Raw genomic sequence first — 13,616 nt, 5'->3', positions numbered from 1 at the left:
TGTTATGAATGTTAAGATGCACTCACTTGATTATTTTGTGCAGTCGAAGGTAACCTTTGTAGTGTATGCGTGAAGTTATTTATTTCTATGCTCTACCTTTATTCATTTAATACACAACATATATAAATGAGACTGCATTCTCCTTGAGATTATACTATGTTTAAGGATTTTTAAATCTGTTATTATCTCTACGAATTACAAAATGTGGTTAAAACAGTCTAGAATAACAAAGGGTTAAAAACATCTTGGAATATTTTTAATTATGTTTCAAGTGCTCTAATAAAAGAATGCTATAGGTAAATCAGTGACTGAAAATAGGAAGTAAATGTGATTACTCTTTATTTGTCTTTCACTGTAGGAGCTAAAAAAGCTGAAATGGGAGATGTCACTTCCAGGAAACAGCTACGAGAAAAACTGAAATGTAAAAGTTTTCGTTGGTACCTAGAAAATATTTATCCTGAGTCTCAAATGCCTCTTGATTACTACTATCTTGGAGAAGTAAGTTTTAAAATTGTTTCCAAAATGTAAAGCAATGCATGTTGAATGCTTGTTTCAATTGAGAAGTTTTGTTATGGAGCTTTAAAATAGAAAAAGCAACATACTGAATGTGTCACTTGGAGAAATTTCATTATTATTAATTCCAGAATGGAGAACACCACAATTTGTTGATCTTAAACAGTGGTGGCGCCAGGACGTTTTGTTGGGGGGGCTGAGGTAAACTGTGGAGGGGCTTCCCAAAATGCCATCAATATGAAGTATAGATGGTAAATTATAATAATGTAAATACCAAGTTACATTTCAGGAAGGTGTGCTATTTTGAACTGTTTTCAATGCAGTTTTCATTGAAAACTCATACTTTGATTAATAATTCATTATTACAAATTAAAAATAATCTGTTTATGAACATATGCATATATGTAAAAGAGGAAGCTCATCTAAATTCCACCCAAGGTAGTATATAATAATAAATAAAATCAAGATGAGCTTAGATTGAACACTTAATGTACCATTAAGAGTAAAGCTACAAATCAAAAGAAATATAACATAAAGACATAGTTTACGTAACAGAAACGAATTATCCCATGTGAAGTTAATACACTGAGGAAAAGTAAGGTCACTATCAGGCTAACTATCTTTCATCATACAGCGCATGAGTTTCAGTGCATTCAGTACGTTGCTATGGGACGCATGACACATACTTCCGTCTTAATGAAGACGTTGTGTTCTACAGATCTATGTCTCTTTGATGTTAATTGTTAAGCATCAATGATGATGTGTTTTCCATATTTTAAGAATATATGTAGGTAACAATATTGGGGGGCTTGGTTCATTTTGGGGAGCTCAACCCCCCCAACCCCCTGGTGCCACCATTGATCTTAAAATGTTTTTTTCCTCACCTTTTAACTCATACTTTGTAATATGTATGAATATTCCTTTGTTCTGAGTATTGAAAAAATTGGTTAATTTCAAGTGAGAAAATCTATCAAGTTATTTTTTGTAACTATATGGTATTTTGATTCTTTTAATAAAACTTGCAATGGTAAAACATTTTGCTTACGTTAGATAAAGAATGTGGAATCAGAAAATTGTTTGGATACATTTGGTCGCAAGAGTGGGGAGCATGTAGCAATGAGCAGTTGCCATGGATTGGGAGGAAACCAGGCAAGTTTGTGTTTTCACAGCACTTTCAGAAAGCTTTAGTTTAATATATTTTTGTATCATGAAACTTGTCTCAGTCACTAGTTCTTTGTTATTTTGATCTCCTTAGTCCTTTAGAATATTAAGAAAATTATTATTCTTCATATACATATCTTTATAATATTGATATAAATGGATAACATATCAGATTATGAGATATGATCTGTGATGAAAATAATTTGAAAAATTTTAGCAGAAGTTATTGCATAAAAATAATTTTTTGTAATAATAATGGCAATGACTATATATATAATTGCAGCAAGTTTATAAAATGCATAACTCATTGTATTGACTCTTGTCTTAGTGTTTACAGAAATTCAGAAGTTTACCTGTTAAAAAGAACAGTTGCAGCTAAAATAATTCAATACTTCTCTAGATGTTAATTATTTACCAAACTAAAGTTATTTTCTCAAAGATGAAACATGATAGCAGGAGATATCTGTGCTTGGATAGCAAAGTTAAATATTGTCTTTTGTTGCTGACTGAATATTATAACAAACTTCAGGGTATCATTTCATGTATACATGCATGTAAATGATATACAGCAACATTACTCAGTATATCATAAAATAGTATTTACTGACCAAAATAAGTTTATATAATTTCTCAAGTTAATACAGATTAATTAGTGGTATTAATAACAACAGAAAATCTGATTGTCAGACACCATGACAATACATGTAAAATAATTTTCAGAGTACTGTAGCCATAAATTAATGGTAGACAACAATATGAAATTCTGCAACCACTAAAGTAAATTAACTTGTTTATGTCAGACTTAGGAGATGGCTGGAGAAAAATTGTAAACATTTTTTTTTCATCAAGTAATTTGGATTGAAAATAAATTCAATAAGTTATGCTTCTGTTATAAAATCAAAAATAGCAATGACTTATTAAATCATGCTTAGGGAGAAAAATTATACTCTGAAAAAGCTAAGTTATAAAATTAGTTATCCTTTTTTTTCAAACATTAATCATCTGTCAGTTATGCAGAATTTGGTTTTGAAGGATAAATAGTCCACACGTGTTTAAACTATGGGTAGCTAAGAAGTGAACCACCTCTTTAAGCAAATGTCATTATTGCATACATTTTTTCAAATTTTAGAAAATTTGAAAAATTCAAATGTTTTCGCACATGCTAGGTTTTTGCCTACACGAAACGACAGCAAATAATGTCTGACGACAACTGTTTGGATGCAGCCTCACCAAAAGGACCTGTTAAGCTTATAAGATGTCATGGAATGGGAGGAAATCAGATGTGGATGTATGACAATAAGGTAAATATATATAGATATATATGATGTTCAAACATGGATTACATTATAAAACACGTTTCCTGGAAACATTTATTTCCTAACCACCATAATTATAAGTATTACATAGCACATGGAAGGAAACCTGTTTAAAATTATCAAAAAACAAAACAAAACAAATACTGTAAGTTCCACTCAACAAATAATCATAAAAATTGTTAGTTTTGCTTCTTACCTTGAAACATTTTACATACTGGCTCCAAATTTTCTTTATTGTTAAAAAATGCTTGTTTGTTTAATAAAAGTATCAAGACACAGTTTGAAATCTCAATATTACTCTGTGACTAGATCTTGCTTCTTACATGATAAGTCTGCTGTCCTGGAAGTTTCTCTTCCCTGTTTTTCTATTAAACTTTTCTAAAACTAAGTTTATTTTTATTTGTTTTCATTTGTAAGCAGGATATTGAAAAATATTAGACTTCTTCCCAGAGAACTATAACACTGTATTAGAATTTAGGAAACAAGCCATAATAGTAAGTTACTTCTGATGGTTGAGCAAATTAATTCAAGGAACTAATTTGTAATACAGTAGAACTTCGAAATTAAGAGCACCCTTCTGTCTGTGTCCAAATGTTTTTTATCAAAGATGAGCCATGCAAGCACAGATTCCATATTGGTTGTACTAAATTTCTGAATTTTAAGACCCTCTAATTTGGGTATGTGTAGAATGTGTGTTTATGAGTTGCCATGACGTGGAGTATTGACAACAGGAGTTCAGATAGTGGATTAGCTCTGTGCTTTTCTCTCTGTTATTAGTCACAAAGTTTCAAATTATTTCTCGTCAGAATTTGGACTGCTAAACATTTCACATTTATTTTGTGTTAATTTTACTGTCAATGACTGATGTAGAAATCTTCTCACAATAAAGAAACAAACCACCAATTGTGTTATTACACTATTTACATGACACCATAATACAATACTGTTGAGCAATATAGCATGTGCACATAAATAAGCTGGATTGACTACCCATACTTGGAGAACACAACATGGAATTTATCAGCTTATGTATCCTACAGCGTTTACAACAAGAATTTCCCCAGAATAATAACGTTGCACTTTGAATCTGTGAAAACATTTATTAAAGTGTATAGTTTGAAGCAAATCCAATAAATATCATAAGTTTTTGAAATACTGGTTCTCCTTCTGGAATGTTTAAAATTAAGTAGCATATCATACAGGTACATAAATATAACTCCTCCCTTTATCAAGTGACTATTTAATGAATGAGACTAAGGACACTGCTATATTGGTATGCCCATTATTGTAAGATTTGTTTTGGTTATAAATAGTAGAAAAGAGATTAAAAAGGTTTGCTTTTAGTAATGCAGTGCCTATTAATTTAGAATAAATAAAAGTAGTTTCATGGTACAATTTGAAGTCGTAGAAAAAAAATGTAAGCTAGATTTCTCCCTTTTTTTCAATGGTAACAAGGGTAGGTCAAATTGCCCAACCTTTTATAGAGTTAGGGTAGGGAAGACAACTAATAAAATACAGTTTTACTGAAACAACTGTTTTGAAGTTATTTAGGAGGTTTTAGAGATTACGCATATGAAATTTAACAACTTAAGAGCAGTCAACTTTTTTATTTTATATATTCACAGTGAAATGTTTAGTTGAGATACTTGATTAAAAATTGTGATTTTTTGCTTACAAAAGACTTAATGGTTACTGCAAAATTTCATGAAGTTACACAAAACTATTTGAAGATATTGTATTAAAACTGTAAAGGGCTATTTGGTGTCATGAACTCAGCTAATTCCACCAAGTGTGTAGCAAGAGAGTTAATTTATAGATAAGAGCTTTGTATTTTTGTCTTATTGTGATATATTTAGAAAAACTGGATACAGGTTAGTGTTTGACAGAGAACTATCTAGGTAACTTTTACCTTTTGAAGCAAATTGGAAAATTAGAATTACCAAATTATGACCATTTTCACATACCCTTCTTTAGCTCCAGGTATCAGGCATAGGTTTTTATGTGCATCTCGTATGTACATAGGCTTTAGACAGAACTGGTGTTTACAGCATAAAAGCCACTCTTCAATTTAAAGTTTTCCTTTACATTGGTAGGAACAATCTGTTATGTAAATTTCATGTTGATGTACATTTTAACATCAAGTTTATTTAATTGGTGAAGTAAATTTTGTCTTGATAACTTTAACCTTAAGACTCTAGAAATGTGCTTCAACTGTGCATAATTTTGTGTATATATTTACTAATAAAGATATTTCCTTACAGGAAAGAACAATTCGGCATGTGAACACAGGACGTTGTCTCACCAAACCTGAAGACAAAGATGTCACTCTTCCTGTTTTGAAGGAGTGTGATGAAACTAACTCCCAGAAGTGGGCAATGCAAGGAAAGTTTAAGTGGCAAGCTTCTTAAGAACTATAACACATCCAACTGTGTGACATTTATGCAAACTGACATTCAGAGAATGTCTGTGAGTAAACCATTGTGGAGGTTCTTGAATAAACAACAACAAACTGCATTAATGTAATAATTATAATACAACTTTACAGTATCTTTGTGTAACAGCTTTCAATATTTCAAGATTTGTTTTCAAAAAAACGTTTGTTTGTTTTTTGTTTTTTTCATTGACATCATTGTTTCACATTGAATTGTATTTTCTTTCGAAATATGTATAAATTGTTCATCCTGTTCACTAAGATTAATATTCCAGACTGCATAAATTGTTCTCACAAGCTGGATAGAGTAACCTTCTTCAACTTTTTGTTTTGAAGGATACATATTTCTCTGTTGTATAACACGTTAAACACATTCCACTGTATTGTGGTGTATCACTGGAAAATCATGCGTGACAATCCTGACTTCAAATGCTTTTGCTTATAGTGTTTGTATTAATATAAAAAAAAATTCTTTACATTCTGTGATTACTTTGTCACTCTTTATGAAGTATGTTGGAAGACTGTTATCTAGTAGTGATTGTGTTGACTAAACTAAGTAATTGTAAAAAATGTGGTTTGACTATATGTAGGAAGATAAACCCATTCTGTGCATTTTTTGGTTTTTACAAATGAGTTTATACCAGTACTTATAAACTGTTTTTTTGTTCAACATATTTGCATTTGTTATGTTAACTGTCTGTAAAGCTGTACCATTAATAATGCTATAAATATATTAAAAGTGTTACTTCATTCATCTATCAATAAAATTAGCTTTGTAGCCTTATAGAAACTGCTTAATGAAGTATTAAAATATATAACCTGATTGACCCAGAAATTGAACTTGAATTTTTGAGAGCAATAAAAATCAACCCATTTTCAATGTTTTCTCAGTAACATATGTCACCAATATTTTGAAGGGTACAACAATTATACTGAAATAGATCTGGTGTGAGCATAATTTTAGCAAATGAATAAGATTAATTTTATATAAATAAAAATGTAATATTTCATTCTATAGATGTTTAAGCTCTATATAAATCATTCAAATTTGTATACAGAAAATAACATTACTATACTTCATTGTTTTGCTTTTTTTTACCTTTTAGAATTTCTTATGTTATTTTAATATATTTATTTGTTTAAGATTTTGGTAACTCGAATAATGGAAAGTACCATACTGTGGCATTTAATGTAACATAGGTTGGTATATGAAGTACTTGCAATTTAGATTACCATGTTATTTAGGCATGCAGCTGACTAAATGTGTGGCTCACTCCTTATATATGTTGGATAATGGAAAGTACCATGCTGTGGCATTTAACGTAACATAGGCCAGTACTTGCAATTTTGATTACCATGTTATTTAGGCATGTAGCTGACTAAATGTGTGGCTCACTCTTTATATATGCCTGTTTTACATACAGCCAAAACCTCTTGTCACTGACTTAGTACAGTGAGGGACTGGGTAACATATCAAGCTAAGGTACTTATTTTAGTAAGTGAGAGAACTTGTGAAGCACATATATGAGAAGTTATGTGATTTAAACTATCTGTTATCTTGAATAACTGTGGCACTACTGCATTGTTAGTTGATGGGCAATCTATACCTGCAATAGATGAGGTTCTCAGTTCCATCATTGATGGGTGTTGCATTGCTTGCCTATTTTTATTCCAGTGCTCATGGTTTGCAGATATTGCATATCTGAGTAAGTTGAGGCATTTCTTATGCTGCTTAACAATCTGATATACCTAAGTTAGTGGATTTTGTGTGGCCTCGTTAGTCTAGGTGTTTTGTTTACTGATTCTTTGCAGTGTAACATCTTAGTATACATTTATGCTCTTTTAGTTAAGCAGTACTTTTATATTTAAAGTACTTTATTACTTGTAGTAAGAATAAATCAATAAGCTAGCATAATAACTATTTAAGTGTAGATGGATATTTGTGTAATGAAAAACTCATTAGTTTCACAGTACTTTCATATGTGATAAATTTTTGATATTTTAGATTTAATATTTATAATAGTAACTATAAAAATTCACAAAATAATTGAAATCTCAAAACCAAAAAGGTTGTGTAATAACATTTGGTCCTTAGTGTAGCCCAGTGGTTAGTGTGCCAGACTGTGAATCTGCGGTTCCATGGATCACATTCCATTGTTGCCAAAAAATATTGTGCTCTGCAATTTGTAGCCATGAGTGCAGCATCAGGGTTAATGACGAATCCCACTATTTGGTCTAACAGAAGTAATTCAAGAGTTGGTGACTGCAGGTGTTGATTAGATGCTTTTGCTCTAGTCTTTAACCTCAGAGTTAGGAATTGCTAGCATAGCTAGCTTTCTCATACCTTTGCAAGTTTCAACAAATAATAATGTCCAAAGATAAAAATTTCAAGTTGAAATGTTTACTAATGATGTAATAATATTCTTCCATTTTAATTTCTCAATGAAATTATTTTATCTTAATTATTTTTCCAGTTATAAAGCCAAAAGCAGGGTACACTTTAAAAAGATTGTTTGTGAGGAAAGTGTTTCGGATGACTAGAGAGTGAGTGTAATATAACTTTAGCAACACCTTTTAAATTAATTTTTAGGTTATACAAGTTATCACTGATCTCTAAGTATGTATGGACTGTTAATTATCATTTTATATATGATTATGCATACAGTGCTACCCACAGAAATATTTAGGTTCAGGACAAATCTGGGTTGTTGTGTTTCATGCAAATGACACACTGATGTAGTAAACCAAAGTTACCAGGTCTGTGACAGGTTAACTCTCATGGGTTATATTGGATGCAAACTTCACATGTACAGTTATAGTCCTCTGAATAGAAATTATACCATTAATTTACAAACATTTCATTATTTGAAAAGAAATTCTTTAAAGGCACCTTAAAATTGAGAAATCATGGCCATTATTATAGCGAAAACAGTATATAGTGGCCTCATAACCATGTTCTCATGGAAAGTTTTTCCTTTTTTTTATCTTAAGTTTCATCAGAAAGCTTACTAACTCAGTTAATATTATGTTAGTGGCTTTTCTTTAAGTTAGTTTAAATAAATTACTTTGGAGTTTAAAACATCCATCTGTTTAAGTGTTAAGATTTTTTTAACTACAAGATCTTCATTTCAGTTTTAGTGATATTTGTGTTTGGGAAAAGAGTGTTGAAATAAAACAAAAAACAATGTTGATATTCAAGTCTATTACTTATGAACAGCTACAGACCACTGTAGTTGGAGAGAATGGTTTTGGTAAAAGTAAATGCTCATCCATCAGTAAAATACAACAAAATGTTAATGTGAAATGAAACAATAAGTATGTCTTCTCAGTGTAATCTGTAGTTTCTTATAAATAGCATTAGTGCCTTGTGTACTGTGTCATTGATACAACATAATATTTGTAAATATCCTGGTGTTTTTGTTCCTGTAGCTTAGTACATTTTGTTGCAAAAATTCTACTGTTTGTGTAGAAGTTGAAGTTAGTATACATTCTAGGAATGAGAATGTGAAATTTATATACTCAAGAACTAATAAAAATACATTTTCTTAATGTTCCAGAAAAAATTGGGAGCAAAACGATTTCTATCTAGAATTAAGTTTTAGTACCCTCTACTTCATCATTTTCACTTGAAGTGAACATGTTTCTACTTCTTGTTCTTTCCAACTTGAAATATTTGTAAATTGTTGTTGTGTTTTTAAAGGTAAGGTTGCAAAATATTTAATATATAATGTTAATTTGTTCTGTATATAAAACAAGAAAACCCATGTTACGTTCTAAACTCGGAATAAGGCCCTTTCAATACTTTTAAGTTTTACAACAGCATGTAAACATATGTCCCCTACTCCATTGTTTGTATTTATGTATGGATTTAATAAGTTTTCTTTATCAGTATAGGAACAGTTTACAATAAGGTCAAATCATTCAACAGTCTGGATACCACCTATTATCAGTTTATCGTATCATGGACTGTGAGCTTCTTAAAAAGCTTTTTGTGAATAAAAAAAAAAAATGAATAAAAGGTCTTTTAGATGTTTTGTCCTTTTTGAATGTTCATAAGTAATGCATCTTGGAGATGTAATTAGAAATTTGTGAATTTGGTATAAAATAATACTTAATGAAACCTCTTTTCAGTGCATAAAGTATTATCTAGAGTTCTGTTAATGTGCTTTCTTTTCTTGTAAATTCTTCAGGCTCAGCAGCCTGGCATGGTCAGGTGGTTAAGGTGCTCAACTGGCAAAGTGTGGGTTGTGGGTTTGAATCCCTGTCCCTTCTAATCATGGGGAAGTGATAATATGACAGTCAATCCCACTATTCATTAGTAGTCCAAGAGTTGGTGTTGGATATTGATGACTGTCCTTCCCTATATTCTCTCACTGCTAAATTAGGATGGCTAAGGGAGATAACCCTTGTGTAACGTTGAATGAACTTCCAAACAAACCAAATATTTAGGCTCATTCTTTAATCTAGACTCTTTTGTCATAACATATATTATTATCTGCAAACTCAGATTACTTTTTGTTTTTATTTTAATACTCTCACAACATAATCAGTCTCAGTTCCTGTCTAAACCTATTGATATTAATTTTTTTCCTTCTTGTCATTCCCTTTAGAAAAGCTTTTTTTTTTAATATAACATGTCTTCTGTTTTTGCTAGGTATAACCTTATTTGTGTTATGATATTTTCCCATTTCTTTTGACAGGTGTTTATCATATAGTAATGGCATATATTGTTATCATATACCTTTTAGACAGTAAAACTGCAACTGTTTAAAATTGGAAGTGTGCCAAATGAATAATAAATATAATTTTTACCTACATGTTAAGTCACCAGAGATGTCTCTTTCAATCCTTCATGTTATGCTAGCTTTCTTCAGTCATCTTTTGTTTCTACTTTCTTTTATCAAGTTTTTGTCACACGTGGGCTTACTTATCTAGCAGTTATTGTTACTTATTCATTTAAATGCCTTCCCAAAATTCAACATCTTGCATCATTGCCAATTAAAACCTGGCATGGTTCGGAGGTTAGGGTGCTCAACTCTCAATCTGTGAGTTGTAGTTTTGAATTCCCATTGCCAAATATGCTTGCCCTTTCAACCACAGGAGGCATTGTAATATGATGGCTAATCTCATTCTTTATTGGTAAAATAGTAACTCAAGAGTTGGTTGTGGATGGTGTTGACTAGCCACCTTCTGTGTAGCACTTCCCTTCTAAATTAGTGATGGTTAGCACAGATAGCCCTCATGTAGCTTTGCACAAAATTCAAACCAAAACCAGTCTATGCCAATTTATCCATTTCAGTTCATGATATGTTTTTCCCAGATATGTATTTACATATAGAAGTGTACATGTAAAACTGCACATTTTGATGAAAAGGTTATAAATTCTAATAAAACAAATAGGCCACTATTCACTGTCAGGGATGTGGTGGATACTGCAAATCAGTAATGACATACAAATTTGAATACTTCATATTTGTGTACAAAAGGAATACAGGAAAAATGCTAACTATTCAAATACAAATGCACTCATGAATACTTTCTCAGGTAATACACAATAATGATAAAGCAGCAGACAATAAGATTTCAATACTTTTTTGTTGTTGCATTTTCAAAAATAAGTTAAGAACAAAAAATAAATTTTAAAGAATACTTGCAGATATTGTTCATTGTTTATCAACATCAATCTTTCAGATGTCAGTGATCATGTCTGAGGATTTTGCTTTCAATGCTAGACAATTGTTCAATGGGTAAATTTGGCAAGTAGAATTAAAGTAGGAATGTTTTTTTCATGGATCTTCCAATAAGATAAGGTGTTGATCTCTGTATCCTTCAAAAATAGGATGAATGGATTTTTGGAGACAACAAAAAACTAAAGAGCTTTTCTTTCAGAAGGTGGAGAGGACTTAGTCTTTTTTTTTGGTTCCATGGTTGTAGGACTGTTTGTTGAGGAAACTTTCTTGACACTTTGCTGAAGGAGAATTTGATTGGATTCATGAACCAAAGGTCTAGTGAAACACCAGTCAAATTTAAATGTTGGATGCAGTGGCACAGCCAAGCAAAAGCGCTTGTTGCTCATATTGAGTCAGCCAGGTGTAAACAGATTTCTTTCAGTGGAGTAAAAAAATTGAAGTTGTATCTGGACTTCATCAGCTCATAAGCACACAGCACTATATAAGTGGAGGTAACTGATCTGAGACTGGGTAAAATATGTTTTCATTTCAGAAGTTGTCAGTATTATCACCAAATCTGCAAGCACAATTCAGTCATGAAAAGTAAGTTTCCATGTACTAGTATCTAGATTATTCAGTTTCTTCTGGGTAATCTTAAATAAAGATTTAATCATCTTAAGTTCCCTCAAGTTTGTGTTACCAACTGAACTCTGGCTTCTTTCTCAAGAACATCAACTGCTATGTTGATTTTCAAATGTAGGGTAAGATGGCTGATGCTTTGGAAATTACTTTCAGCAGTGGCCATTTCTTTTCATGCCATTCCTGTCCACAAGATATAGTATGTGGGGAAAACAGGAGTTACATTCAGGAAGAAATTTAGATAAATTATCTGCTGATTTAGATTCATACAACATTTTGTCTTCTAAGTCACCATCTGCAAATGAGCTATCACCATCTTTCACACTAAGTAGTGTTTGTGGTTCAATTACAGGCAGACAGAAAACTTTATCTTGTTGGATGCAGTATAAAATGTTACATGTGAGATTTTGTTGTTGATATTAGAGATTTCATCATATTAAAAACCAATGTTATAAGTTCTTTGCCTCTTAAAATGCCAGTATCCCAGCATGACTGTTTGCATTCTCCAATCAAGTATAAAATGACCAATGACTCCAATAAAGCCATGCATTTGTTTGATACTGTAGGTATACACTGTGACATTGATATTTCATACAACTTGCAGTAGAGAGATGAATTTTTGTGGAGCTTCACGAAACGTACTCTTGATAAATATTGTGAACAGATTCTTTCAACTTGGAAGAATTTAGTGAGAATTTATAGTTGCTATCAGATCTCTCAAAATCTTTTGACTCCATCACTAAGAAGGGTTGCATTGTACTGGCAATAAGATTGACGAGTTTGTTAGTCATGTGCTTGTGATAAGAGTGTGTAAACTTTTAGTTGATTCTGTGTGGTATGCTATATAGTGTTGCACTTGTGCAGAAGTTCCTGACCCAGATGTAGACATCTCTATAACTACCTTATGATTACACTAGAAATTCAAAAGCATATTTAAGTAGGCCCGGCATGGCCAAGCGTGTTAAGGCGTGCGACTCGTAATCTGAGGGTCGTGGGTTCGCATCCCCGTCGCGCCAAACATGCTCACCCTTTCAGCCATTGGGGCGTTATAATGTTCAGTCAATCCCACTATTCGTTGGTAAAAAGAGTAGCCCAAGAATTGGCGGTGGGTGGTGATGACTAGCTGCCTTTCCTCTAGTCTTACACTGCTAAATTAGGGACGGCTAGCACAGATAGCCCTCGAGTAGCTTTGTGCGAAATTAAAAAAAACAACAACATATAAGTTATGTAATGCAGAATAGTTTGATATAGATAACACTATAATAAAGAAAAATGATACAGTTCGAAACATGAGAAATTTAGTATAAATATAGAGTACAATTTGTAATAAACAGTCTTGATACTGAAACATTAGGCAGGTAGTCAATTTTATGGAAAACATTGAAATGGCAAAATGATACAGTTCGAAACATAAGAAATTTAGTATAAATATAGAATACAATGTGTAATAAAAATAACAAAAATGTGTGTAATACTAAATAAATAAAAATAGTAAAACATACATTAATACACATGAAAAATTTAGTTTAAGTACCAATGCCTAGCTTTAGCATGTACAGTTATGATAGAAAGTGTTCGTTCCCCTGCGTCGTGAGTAGTTTTTTCCTCAATTTAAAAAGCATCACGATTAGGATAATGAAAGTATAGTATATTATAAATATCATACTAACACACATCTACATAAATTTTTATGTAAATTAAACTACAAATTGACAACCTAGATAACAAATTAAATACCAATAGAAAACAAAATGCTAATAAATAAAGCAACCTTTAATCACAATAACTGTATGCAGTACAGCAGATTCTGGAAATGTTACCTAGAGAACAAATTAAACACCAATAGAAAACAAAATGCTAATAAATAAAGCAACCTTTAATCACAAT

At 31.5% G+C, this 13,616-nt stretch overlaps 1 protein-coding gene across 5 annotated transcripts in view; it reads left to right on the top strand.

The window, feature by feature from the left end:
• The window catches only part of LOC143246459 (polypeptide N-acetylgalactosaminyltransferase 13-like), a 48,388-nt gene extending 38,939 nt beyond the window's left edge, over nucleotides 1-9,449 (top strand). For all 5 annotated transcript variants that reach the window (XM_076493197.1, XM_076493194.1, XM_076493198.1 and 2 more), the window contains 4 exons: nucleotides 359-498; nucleotides 1,564-1,662; nucleotides 2,841-2,975; nucleotides 5,252-9,449. In XM_076493197.1, the coding sequence (XP_076349312.1) occupies nucleotides 359-498; nucleotides 1,564-1,662; nucleotides 2,841-2,975; nucleotides 5,252-5,398 (521 nt within the window). In that variant the 3' untranslated portion in view covers nucleotides 5,399-9,449. The remainder of the gene's footprint in view (nucleotides 1-358; nucleotides 499-1,563; nucleotides 1,663-2,840; nucleotides 2,976-5,251) is intronic.
• Nucleotides 9,450-13,616: the final 4,167 nt, after the last annotated feature.

This window comes from Tachypleus tridentatus, chromosome 3 (assembly GCF_004210375.1).
Source record: "Tachypleus tridentatus isolate NWPU-2018 chromosome 3, ASM421037v1, whole genome shotgun sequence".
Lineage (NCBI taxonomy): Eukaryota > Metazoa > Arthropoda > Merostomata > Xiphosura > Limulidae > Tachypleus > Tachypleus tridentatus.
This window is presented reverse-complemented; position numbering and strand designations above follow the sequence as displayed.